Consider the following 12,905-nt stretch of genomic DNA (forward strand, 5'->3'; position numbering starts at 1 on the left):
TGTTACAATGAGCAACAGCAATATCTCAAATAAAAATACAAAGAGATTAAAAAAAACAAAAATTAATAACACACTTGAAATATCACCTCCTTAGCTGAGACTTAAAAGAGCCTCAACACTGATGATTGAAATACTGCTTTAACAGTTGAGTAGCAGTGTATTAGTTATAATGTGAATCCAGTGTCATCTATTGTTCAAATTGCTAAATTCAAATCATTGATTTATCAAATGTCTAAAACGTATTTCAGTCACTAATGCTTCAGTCGAAAACATTCAAATAATTTCAAAACATAACAGGACCAAAAATCTTCATTAGAATTAGCATTTTTGAAAAATATCAGTGTTATTTAAAGTCTGAAAGATGTTTATTTCCCTAGAATATTAGATGCAGTTATGCAATGGACAATTATTTCAAATACAAACGTAATGAAAAACAATTGATAAGTCTCACTTGCACATCATCTCATTTGCTATGACTGTACAAATTAACAAAGTATACCCCTTAATGAAAGAGCAATTTGATGGTTGATGCAAGGTTTTTAAAAAATGAAACCTAACATTATTCATAGAACTGTAAAACTTAGATACTGGTAAAATTACAAGCATATCATAAATACCTTGAAATTTTGATCATAATTTCAATTTTTTTAAAAAATAATCACATCATTTTTAAATTTAAAAGAACAATGAGTCACTGGCAATATGGGAAAATATCTCAAACTAGCTATTTTTGTGAGAAATTATGAGAATAACCAATCATTAAAGACTGTGGCCAATGATTCCCCTCTGACCAAGAAGCATCAAAAGGTCTTCAGAGGCACTGTTTAAAGCATTGCCCCATATTACTGGGCTTCTGACCTCTGCACTTCATCAACCTATCCACTTAGTTTATCTCCTTTTATGCTTGGCCTTTACATTAGGTCAATTCATCTTTTTGTATATGAAGAAAATGATGGATTTTGTTTGAGAAGTATATACTTAAAATCATCATGCTTCACTATACTATTGTTCCCACATTTGGAGAGACAGTATCCCTCAATTCAAATCACCCATATGACACCAGCTCCCCCACACACAACAAAATTAAGTATTGATCACAGATCAGAAATAAAACAAATACATTTTACACTAACAATAAACAAACAACCTAGAAAAGACAACTGACTCCAGATTACAGAACTGACAAATGAAACCACTTTCTATAGTTTATGCTGAGCTCATCAATATTACAGAGGGCTCAAATTCCAAGCTAAAAAACGTATTCATGTACACTCAGTCTCAATATTGCTAAATGGTTTTGCTTTCGAAACATTTCACGAGCTTAAATAGAATAAGGCTATGATAAAGAAGAGGTACAAATATTTGTCTGATATTAATATTAGAACAGAAAATGCAAAACAGAAAAGCTATACATGGATGAAAATGTTGTTTTGTTTTAATAAACTAAAGTGAAAATGGATGCTAATATCACATTAGAGAGAACTATTTCCTATAGTTTACCAGATCACAGCTTTCATGTTTATTGTCATAATAATGCAGTTAAAAGTTAGGAAATATTAAAATTATATTTTCATGCGTTTGAAGTTTTAGATGACGGCTTTTTGTTTTCAAGCTTCAGTTAAGGTATTCTGGAAAAAGTTAAAAATTAAAGAAGCAAAAACTGAAATGTAGAAATACACACAAATCTTGGCACCCTTGCTCCTGCAATGATAAATTTGATCTTTTCTAAACATCCCTAATCTCCAAAAGTCCTTACAGTTAACCCCATTTCCAAATTGGTAGTTCATGCTCCCTTGCAAAGGAACGCAACTGAAGTTTTCACTAAGCAATCATCACTGATGCACAAGTCTCATTAAGAAACACAGAAATATTTGGTCCTTCTGTATGATCTTGAGACATAACTAGAGGGAAGAATACGTTTTTAAAAAAAAACAAATGTTACAAGTAAATGCAAATTTGAATTTTATATGGTTTGCAGATGAATTAAATGCCAAAAGAAATGGAACTCATTACCGGAGTGACAAGTAGAAAACGAAAAAACTGAGAAGTACAAAATCAAAACCTCATAAAAAAAACATTAGAAAGAAGAATGAAAGCCGGGGAGTCAAGAAAAACAGATCATTACAGATTTTACAGTTTGCTTTTCAGGGACAAAAGTGCAGGTACAACATATTTTGGTTGAATTACTTTTTTTCCCCTTCAAGGGATGCAAGTTCAAATTGTTACTTCCCTTTTAGTTGTTTCACCAACATATTAAACAGAAAAGGCATTCGTCATTTACTTCAAATTATAGCGAAGCCAAAAAGAAAGCTTTGTCTGACTAAAATTCACAGACAAATCAAAATGTAAATTTATGTGAACCAGAAGGTATTGTGCATAAACCTACTGCTAGGTTTACAATACTGAAGGAATTTAGTTACACCTCGGGCTCATGCAGATTGTTAGTTGCTCTTCAGTCAACACTGAAGATGAAATAGGTGCCAGTGGTATCTCTGCTAAGATAATATTACTTTGGAAAAACTCATTCGGCCAACAGTAAATGATTTAAAAAGGAGATATCTGTTGAATTGTTTTGCTAAATAAAGCTTTAGCACATAATAATTAAGCAAAATCTTTTGATAAAATATGCTTTCAGAATGGCGTTTCAATGATCTAATATCATCTATCATTTTAAGTACTAAAATATTCAATAAACTAACACTGATCGATTAGATTTTCCCCTTTGCATTTAAAGGCATGTCATTTCAGCGTATGCTGCATCTATATGGGTCCTTCACATTACGAAAAGGTTTTGTGTCTCAATTGAAACATTAAATACTTCATCCAATCACAATTTGATTCAATTTGTTTACCATTTTAAAGCCAATACCTGTGTTCGTGAACTATGTAATTCCAAATTTATTAACTTTCAGACAACTGAAGTCTCTCAATTTTTGGAACTTTATAAGCATAAATTGTGAAAGTAATAAAGAAACTGACCTCATCAGGACTGGAGGCTTGGTATGTGCGATTTTCATCGCTGAAGTCCTGGTCAGCCTCAGCATATTCTGTTTCTCCGTTCACCCCTGCACGTGACTCATAGACAGGTGTAACATTGTGACACAGTGCAATGGCTTTGACAGCTTCATGTATGCGACTGTGGACAGACTTGCGAACTTTTGGAGCAGATGAAGTGGTCTTGCTGGATGGAGTGGTGTTCGTACTACTTCCTAGTGAATAACTCTGGGAGCTATTTCCCTTAAGATAAAAAATACACTAAGTCAAATTTTCCATAGTTTTTCAGACAACTTAAATCCCATTTCAATGCTGAAATAAAATTTACTTAACTTATTGGTACCAATGGGAACTAGGGTGAAAAATGTGTGCCCATACAATCTGTAAATCAATTTGTATCATATGATTTCCACCATAAACACCAACGTTTGTAATAGAGTTGTAACCTCATCATTTCTCCAACTGATATACACCTGGACGTGCTCTTGGCAAACATATCGTCTGTCTGTTATCACAAAATTAGTACTAGTGAATATTTTACACTGTTCACACACACAATGCTTCATTGGTGACAAGAAAATACCAATTCCTACTTAAATTTAGGAATTTTGTCAAAGGTCAAAATATCCTTGCGCTAAATTGAAATGCATTAAATTTGGAATGAAATACAAAAACATGAAGCACACTAGATCTTTATTTTCTTAAAATTTTAAAATGTGTATAGTCTTTTTGAACACACTAATAAAAGAAATATAAAAACACACATTTGTTTCCTCCCCCTCATTTAAATTATTTTAAAAATAAAGCTATTTAATTCCCAAATCTATATTAACCTCAGAACAGGAATAGATGATCAGTTCAAGCTATTAACTCATTTGTGAAGAAAATAAAATACATCTTCCAAGTTTTAGTTTTTAAAGAGCTGTTTTCCATCTACCTTCCAAAATTTAAAGTTTGTCAACAGCACAACTGAATGGCCAAAACACCTGCATTGTAAGAAAGAAATCCATACTATGAACCTTTGAAATTTAAGGTACAATGTATAAAAGTACCACCTTTTTATTAAAGAAACAACACTGAGTGAACTTCACTGTTTTCATATCTCAATGTTTATCATAAATGGATTAAAACTTCCCACGTAGGGGTCAGAATAGACACATTCTCAAATTTCATTTAAAGATATGATTGGTGGCAAGGTTTGGACAGTAAATATGATTTTACAAAAATTAGAAGCAATATAATTGCCATGCATTGATAACATTCGATCAAACAAAGGACTGGCAGCTTTAGTAGACTAGTAATCAACTTCCTCTCAGCACATAAAAATGTAAAGCTCTGTACGAATATTTAAATTTGCCTATATAGTATAACAAGCAATTTAAGCTGTGTGGGACACACTAACTTCACAGTAACTTTGGTGAGGGCAAGCAAAATACAAAACAGCAGTGAAATTTGAACTGACACCTCAACAACCAGCATAACAAATTTTACACATCAAACATTCCTCCTTATTGAAGAGCAAGCAAAGCAAAATGGATGTTTTAAAAATTGGAAAGGGTTCTCTTTTTAAAAATAGCATTATGCACAATGTTTTTTAAAAAAAGAGGAATCTCTGAATATATTGGACACATTAAAATCTACACACATCCCTATGTAACAGAAACTTTAAAAATCCTTTTCACTTGTCTCAATATACAGTAAACAACAGGCAAAAATAGCATAAATGACACAACCTCCATAACTCCTTTGTCACATTAGATTGTTGGAGTCATGCTGCGTCTTTTACAAGCACCAACTCCGCACTGTCATGTATATAAGCTAATACTCCAATAAGATCCAGCTGCTTCTGACAGAATTTATCTCCTCCAGTGAAGCAGATCATTTTCCATTATTAACCTCCTACCCAGTAAAGGCCTTCTAGCCAGGATGTGAAATGACATACACCCCTGATCCCACCATCTCTATCAACCACTTTTCTGTTAACTTTAAACTGATCTTACCTCATTCCATTTTAACCACTCTCGTTGCCTGGGTGTGTTAAGTTACTGAACCGTGAACTTTCTGCCCATCAAATTACAGTGCTGCCTAATAAACGGTTTAACTTTTTACTCATCTGACAGCCTTTTCAGTTTCTGGAATAAGGCTGCATTTGCATTCTTCCAATGCTGATGCTACTCTAACAACAAATCAGTAAGCTGATTTACTCATTCTGCATTATGCTGTGTATATTGATGCTCGTAGAATTTAATTTCACACAAATTTCATTAAAGATGATGCCCTGTGTCACAAAACATTTCCAGTGGGGAAATATAATCAATTTACAATAGATCGGGGTAGAGTAGACCTAGGAGATTATCATATTGCATTAAAAAAAACTGTGGATGAAATCAATGTTAAACCAAAAACATCAGACCCTGCTAACTGACTGAGTTAAACTAAAATTAATTACATTACATACACCATTTACATCACATGTTCCTTTCACAACAAGAACTATGGCTATATGTTAATAATTAAACCTATCCCAAGATACAGCAGTAGAGTACAGGATTCATTATTCTTTGATTCATCAATAAATTTCTGTTTTCAAAAAAAAGTTTTAAAAATCTTTTAAAATAACAAAAAGAGGAATTGCTCTATAACTTACCTTGTGATGTCTTAGCTTCATGCTCCCTATTACCAAGAAAACAAACTGTACTTGTATAGCACCTTTCACAACCTCAGGATGCCCCAAAGAGCTTCAATACCAAGAAAGCCTCCTAAACAGGTTGACTCAATTTATTGGGATTTCTCTTATACTCTTTTCAATTGTAGGGACTGTGGGCTCTGTCTTCAACTAGGTATTTCAACATATAAAACATCACTGGAATCGTTACATGAGATGTTCACTTGAGCCAGCAAGCAGAACCACCCACAATACAGCTACTTCATCAACAGCAGCCATGATTCTGGATAAAGGAGGGGCTGGCAAATGTCTCAGAAAACAATGGCTTAATTAAAAAGTCTAATAAATATTTATGCACAAATGTAGCATGTATTAATACAAGCAGCTACTGGACAGATAAATCTTTGTAAAGTGTTCCATAAAGCTTTCATGGCCTGAAGGATACAATTAGAAGTTTTGTTTCATGAGAGATGGCAAGGAATCATACGCTGTTGATGAATTCAACAGGATAGAAAAGAAAAACAGGCTAACAGAATAAGCAGTAGGCTATTCAAGTTTGATGTTAAATTAGCAGACACAGTATATGACACAAAATGGAAGTTGCAAGTAAGTGTCAATCACAAGTGGACAAACACTTGAATGAGTTGAAAGATGCAATCATTTACTTTGGACCTGAGAAAGATTGATCAGATTATTCCCTTGAGACACACTAGGTTTTGTAGATGAGAAAACAGATTCACGGATACAATAATCATCAAATGCTAGGGCACAGCTAAAACAAAAATCAAAGACTGGGTGGAATATTGATCATTGTTTTAAACCGATTGGTCCCCGGAACTCAAAAGTGAAGAAGTGATGTGGCAGTTGTACAAAATCTTAGTTAGACACCACTTGGAGAAAGAGTTAGTTTTGGGCACAACAGCTCAGTAATGATGTAATTGCCTCGGAAGGACGATTAGAAGGGTACAGGTTTTAAAGGGTTAACTTAAGAGGACAATTTGCATTAACTTAGCTTGCACTCCTGAGTTTAGCAGATTGAGGAATTACTTTTAATCAAGATCTTTAAACTGATAATAGCATTTGATAGGCCATGGAATGGAACCAAAAACAGGAGGATATCTCAAACTTACAATTAGGGCATTTAGGAACAAAAACGAGAAACATCTCTTTCTTCCACAGGAGAAATCTGGAATTTGTTCTCCAAGAAGCTTTGACGTGGGTATTCTGAAATTCCAGGATTTTGATCGAGTAATAGTGAAGGAATGGCAATGTATTCCCAAGTCAGGATGGTGAGTAGCTTGGAGGAGGATTTGCAGATGATGGTGGCCCCATGTATGTGTTGACCATGTCTTTCTAGGTGGAAGTTGGTGTGGGTTTGGAAGGTGCTGTTTAAGGATCTTTGGTGAATTTCTGCAGTGCACCTTCTGGATAGCATGGACTGCAGTGACTGAACATTGATGATAGAGGGAGTCGATGCTGTGGCTGTGATGCCAATCATACGGGCTGTTTTGCCCTGAATGGTGTCAAGCTTCTTGAGCATTTTTGGAGATGCACCCATCTAGGCAAGGGGAGAGTCAGGAACTGAGTTGCTTGCCAAAGTATTCCTAGCCTCTGACTTGCTGTTGTAGCCACTGTGTTTATGTGGTGAGTCCACTTGAATTTCTGGTCAATGGTAACCCCAAGGATGTTGATAATGTGCCATTTATTGACGGTAACACTATTGGCGCGTGATTAGATTGCCACTTATTGCAGATAATAGTTGCCTGGCATTTGTGTGCTGCAAACGATACTTGCCACTTGTCAGCCCAAATCTGGATATTGCCCAGATCTTGTTGCACTTGAATATGGACTGCTACAGTGTTTGAGGTGTCTCAAATGATGCTGAACATTGTGCAATGATTGGCATTTATCCCCCACTTCTGACCTCACAAATAGAAGGAAGGTCATTGATAATGCAACTGTAGATGACTGGGCCTCAAGCACTCCCATGAGAAACTCCTGCAGAGATGTCCTGGGGCTGAGATGACTGACCTTCAACAACCATAACTATCTTCCTATGTGTCAGGTACGACTCCAACAAGGGAAGAGTTTGCTGCCTAATACTCATTGATACCACACTTGATCGAATGCAGTCTTGATGTCAAGTCTGTCACTCTTATGTCACCTTTGGAATTCAGCTGTTTTGTCCATGTTTGAACCAAGTCTGCATTGAGATCAGAAGCTGAGTGGCCCTCGTGGAACCCAAACTGGCGTCACTGAGCAGGTTATTATTGAGCAGGTGCTGCAAAAGCACTATTACTGACATGTTCCTTCATTTTACTGATGATTGAGAGTAGACTAATGGGGCAGTAATTAACCAGGTTTGACTTTTCCTGCTTTTTATGTACAGGACATACCATGGCTATTTCCATATTGTCGGGTAGATGCCATGTTGTAACTGCATGGGAGTAGCTTAGTTATGTCATAATATTGGAACATAGGTCTTCTGTACTGTTGACAACTCCAGCATTTAATTTATGCACAGCAATGTTCCCCTGAACAGAAATTAGATAAATCAAAGTTAGTTCAGGAGTAAATAATGGTGTACACGCAGACTTCTGCTGCCATCTCCAATGGTTTCAACATCCTTTCAAACCCTGTTTTGTGCCAGCTGATTTTGCTTCCCTATATATTTAAAACCTAATAAAATGACATTACTCACCTTCTGTTAAGATATTAATCTTGAGGATGACATGAATTGATGTCATAACATTGAGAAAGTGGCAAAAAGTATTAATTCTGATTCATTGGAGTTCACCTCTCCAATAAATTTGATGCTGGTTTGTTAAAGACTTTGAACTCTGGCAACCTTATTTACTAAGCCACACCGCACAATACATGCACAAACCAACAAACAGAGGTATCTCACTGTTTTTGTACACAAATAAGAAAAGGTTACTGTGCTGGTACAATAATTAAAAGGTTAAAAGAACGTTAACGCTTATCACAAGAGAGAGCGTGCAAGAGATTCTTGAGATTCACTACAGATCTTAGTCTATGCAGAAATGTGACATTGTGCAAAGGCTGGCATTAAGCAATAGCAGCACTAATGCCTCTGAATCTGAAGGTTCAAGTCCTGTTCTCGGTACTTGAATAGATAACTTTATAACTTGTTACAAAATTGAAGGACTGGTGTACTTTTGTAGCTGTTGTCCTTCAGGTAAGACACGAAGCCTTCACGAATAAAGATGATCTAATAGCACTACTTGTAGTGAAGTTGGAAACTTCCTCATCTAGGCAAAATTTGACCCTCAACCAATTGCATTGAAAATATTTTTTATTCCAATATCATAGCATTATCTCTGCAAACTTGCTGAGAGAAAATGGACTGTCATGCTGCTAATACAACAGCGATTAACCTTCAAGCTATTTAATCACTGTTGGACTACTTCAGAGTCCTGAGGACATGACTGGCAGTTTGCAATGGAATGGAAGTTTGCAATTTTTGGGGCAAGTCCTCTTTCAGCATTTTCCTTCTGTTAAGATTTTCTTTCAAAGTTAGTACACACTATCCTAACAAATGGTTAAATCAGTCCCAAACAGACTGGCAAAACCAAGTCTTCACAAAATTTAACTTCATTAATGCAAGATTATATCACACCTTGGATTAAAATGGATCTCTTTTCAGCAATTCATTGTACAACATAATATTGAAGACAATAGCAATATGGCTCACATTCCTTTTTACTAAGTAAGTGACACTTGGCGGCAAAAGGCTCGTGTCAAATGTAGAAAATTCATTTGTGGATATTAAGTAGAAAATTATAAATCAATGATATTTTGTTCTTAGACTGTATTGGCCATGTACATACCATAAGAGCGTAAAGAAATAGGAACAGGAATAGCCCAGTAAACTTGCTCTGCCATTCAATAGGATCAAGGATGATCTGACATTCCTCATGTCCACTTACCTACCCTTTCTCCATAATTCAATTCTCTCACCGATCAAGAATTTACCTACCTGAGCCCTAAATATACACAAGGATTCTGCCCCTACAATTCTCAAAACCCTTCGAAAAGAAAGTCCTCCTCACTTCAGTCTTAAATTGGCACCTCTTAACTCGGAGACTATGCTCTCTGGTACTAGACTCTGGCGTTCCTGGTTAGAGGTCAGAAGGTCCACTCCTGGACCAGAATGGAAACATTCTCTCAGCATTTAACCTCAGAATATTATATGTTTCAATGAGATCACCATGCATTTTTCTCAACTTCAGTGAATACAATTCCGCTCTGTTTAGCATTTGCACGTAAGACTATCCTTCCACAACAGGGATCATCCAAGTGAATCTTCTCCGAACTGCCTCCAATGAAATGGCATCCCCATAAGCGGATGAAAACTGCCCCTTATATACTCCAAATGTGGTCTCACCAGCTCAGTGTATAATTGCAGTTCGACTTTCCTACTCTTATACTCAACTCCCTTGAAATAAGGGACAACATTCCATTAGCTTTCCTAATTACCTGCTGCATCTGTATACTAGCTGTGTTTTATGTACAAACATTCCCAAGTCCCTTTGTATTGTAGCTTTCTACAGTTTTCCTCCATATAAATAATATTCTATTCTTTTGTTCTCCCTTTCAAAGTAAACAACATTTTCTCATATTATACTTCATTTGCCAACATTTTGCCCACATACTTAATCAATATCTCTCTGTAAACTTTCACAACCTAAATTTTGACCTATTCTTGCATGGTCTGCAAATTTGCCTATAATATATTCACTTCCTTTCTCCAAGTCATTAATATTGTAAACAGTTACAGTTCCAGCACTGTCACAGTTATCCTTTACGATCTGATTAAATCAATCAATCAACAAGTCGTCAGTCATATTTATTTGTGTTATCTTTTTTACATAGTCTCATTATTTGTTGATTTATAGTCTTTCCCACAGACTACAGTTTAGGGATTTGTACACTACTCCTATCAATATCTTTTATCCCTGCAGGTTAGACCTCAACCCATATGGACTTTACATCATCCAAGCCTAGATCATCTCTCATAACTGTCCTCATTTAATTTCTTATCAACAGTGCTACCCCACCAGCTTTTTCATCTGTCTCTCTGAAAGGTCAAATATCGCTGAATGTTAAGCTCCCAGTTTTGATCTTCTTGTAGCCATGCTTCCTAATGGCTGAGATCGTATACACTAGATTTGCACCATCAATTCAACCACCTTATTCCAAATACCTTGTGCATTAAGATACAAAGCTTTTAAGTTCATTCTATTACCAAATTTCCTACTATCTTTATGGGGCTTCTTGGTACAGTACAACATTCACACATTTTGTCCCTTTCTTTTGTTTTCTGGTAACAACCAACTCTCATCACTAACCTGCAATCATACCTTCTTCACTTTTAAATTTTATAATTTTCCATGCAACTGAACTCTACCCTCTCATCCAAAGTGTTTGGTTTAAAGCCCTATCTACAGCCCTAGTTATATGAATTGCCATATGAATCTCTTACTTTTGTGTTTATTCAGTGCTGCTCAGTTCCCCCAGTGCCAAACAGGGATGTTTGTGTGGCAACCCAAAATGCACATTATCATTTCTTTTTGACCCATACATTTTTTTCACTCACAACATAGACTCATTTAATAGGGATACAAAAAAAAAGTTATCCATTATGACATATTCTTCATGTGACCTGGCCTATCATGAAATGCCATTTATTTCAACATTTACTTCATATGTGGATGCTAGAATTCTCGAATAAAATTCTCAAATATAAACATAAAATATTGGAACACATAGCATCTCCAGAGAGAACTAAAGTTACCATTTATTTCTTTCTCAACAGATGCTGTCTGACTAGAGTAGTTGAAACATTATCTATTATTATTTACTACTTCTCATTCTTTAATTTGGTTACTTGTATTGGGATAACATTTAATACTATTGAGAGATTTGGTTCAACACTTAAGTTTCCAAGATGACGACACACACTGGACTGTTGTACATAATAGATATTATTTAATCTGGGCAATTTTGTGAATGCTAAATAATTGATTGTAAGATCTGCATTCTTTTAATGGCTGTTTTTAAAATTGGAGATTACATTTTACGTGACATCCTTAAGGATAACGGATTGATTTCTGAAATCTGTCAAGACCCAGGTAAGTGAGCCAGGGATTACAGTTTCATCGAGAACAATTTCTAAATGTGGAACTACAGGACAGAATTTAATAACAGTTAATTACATTGTTCCAATATGCAATGGCACTCAGCCTTCCTCATCTTTCTCCATCTCCCACTTCCTCCACAGAATGCTTCTGGGCTTTAGATCAGATAGCTAGCTTCTCCATTCCCTCTCCCAAGGGCTAAAATAGCCCACAACTCTGTTCACCAGAAAATTTACTTTGGCAAAAAAAGTGTCGACAACATACTGTATTTGGTCATTACTAGAATACTAGCCTATTCTCCAGCTTTAAGTTTGTTGGCTATAAAGCAGAGATTTTTTAATTACTTTGCAACTAGCTTATCCAGATGGTCTTTTTAATTTTCATCCCAATTAATGATAGGCTTGTTCTTTCATCAGTTCATCTGCCTCTCAGTCTTAAAATTAGACGATATAAACAAAAATAAATCTGCAGATTGTACCAGATTCAACAATTCTTTTTTGAAAGTTGAATTTAACTTTGAGGAAAACAATGAAATTGAAATGCCAATAGAACAATAATTACAAAAATCCATACCAGTTTTCACTGCATTATTTCTTAAAACAAGCATCTTTTTGCATAAAGTGACATCAGATTAGATGTTTAATGTTCAGAATGAGAATTAGAAAATAACTGTAACTTGAGAGTTTTGTTGCCATAATCTGTCCCTAACACCTTTGTTCTTTTTTCTTTCTCTTGATGTTCAATTATCACATACAAAACTTGCATGCAGTTCCACTACACATCATTTGACTAACAACAAGAGTTTCTGAACCTTGCAAAGTAATCAATGGAAGAGAATTTGCTCACATCAACAGACTCAACAATAAGATTCTTCAATTAAAAAAGGAATGACTTCCACTTTTGAATCACTGACATTTTTTGACAACCATTCAATTGTGGGCTTCAGTGGAACATTTGAAAACTATCCAAGTTATATTTATGTAACTAGATATATTAAACTTAAATTAAAATCAAGCTCTCAAAAACCAGTATACCATTTAATTCAGCACTTTTAATCTTATGAAGCACAGATTTCAGACAACGCA

General features: G+C 35.3%; 1 protein-coding gene across 2 annotated transcripts in view; it reads right to left on the reverse strand.

Moving 5' to 3' along the window:
- atp9b (ATPase phospholipid transporting 9B) overlaps positions 1-12,905 on the reverse strand; it is a 344,153-nt gene that overhangs the window by 62,857 nt on the left and 268,391 nt on the right. For both annotated transcript variants that reach the window (XM_072570843.1, XM_072570844.1), the window contains exon 15: positions 2,980-3,237. In XM_072570843.1, coding sequence (XP_072426944.1) covers positions 2,980-3,237 — 258 coding nt within the window. The remainder of the gene's footprint in view (positions 1-2,979; positions 3,238-12,905) is intronic.

This window comes from Chiloscyllium punctatum, chromosome 5 (assembly GCF_047496795.1).
Source record: "Chiloscyllium punctatum isolate Juve2018m chromosome 5, sChiPun1.3, whole genome shotgun sequence".
Classification (NCBI taxonomy): domain Eukaryota; kingdom Metazoa; phylum Chordata; class Chondrichthyes; order Orectolobiformes; family Hemiscylliidae; genus Chiloscyllium; species Chiloscyllium punctatum.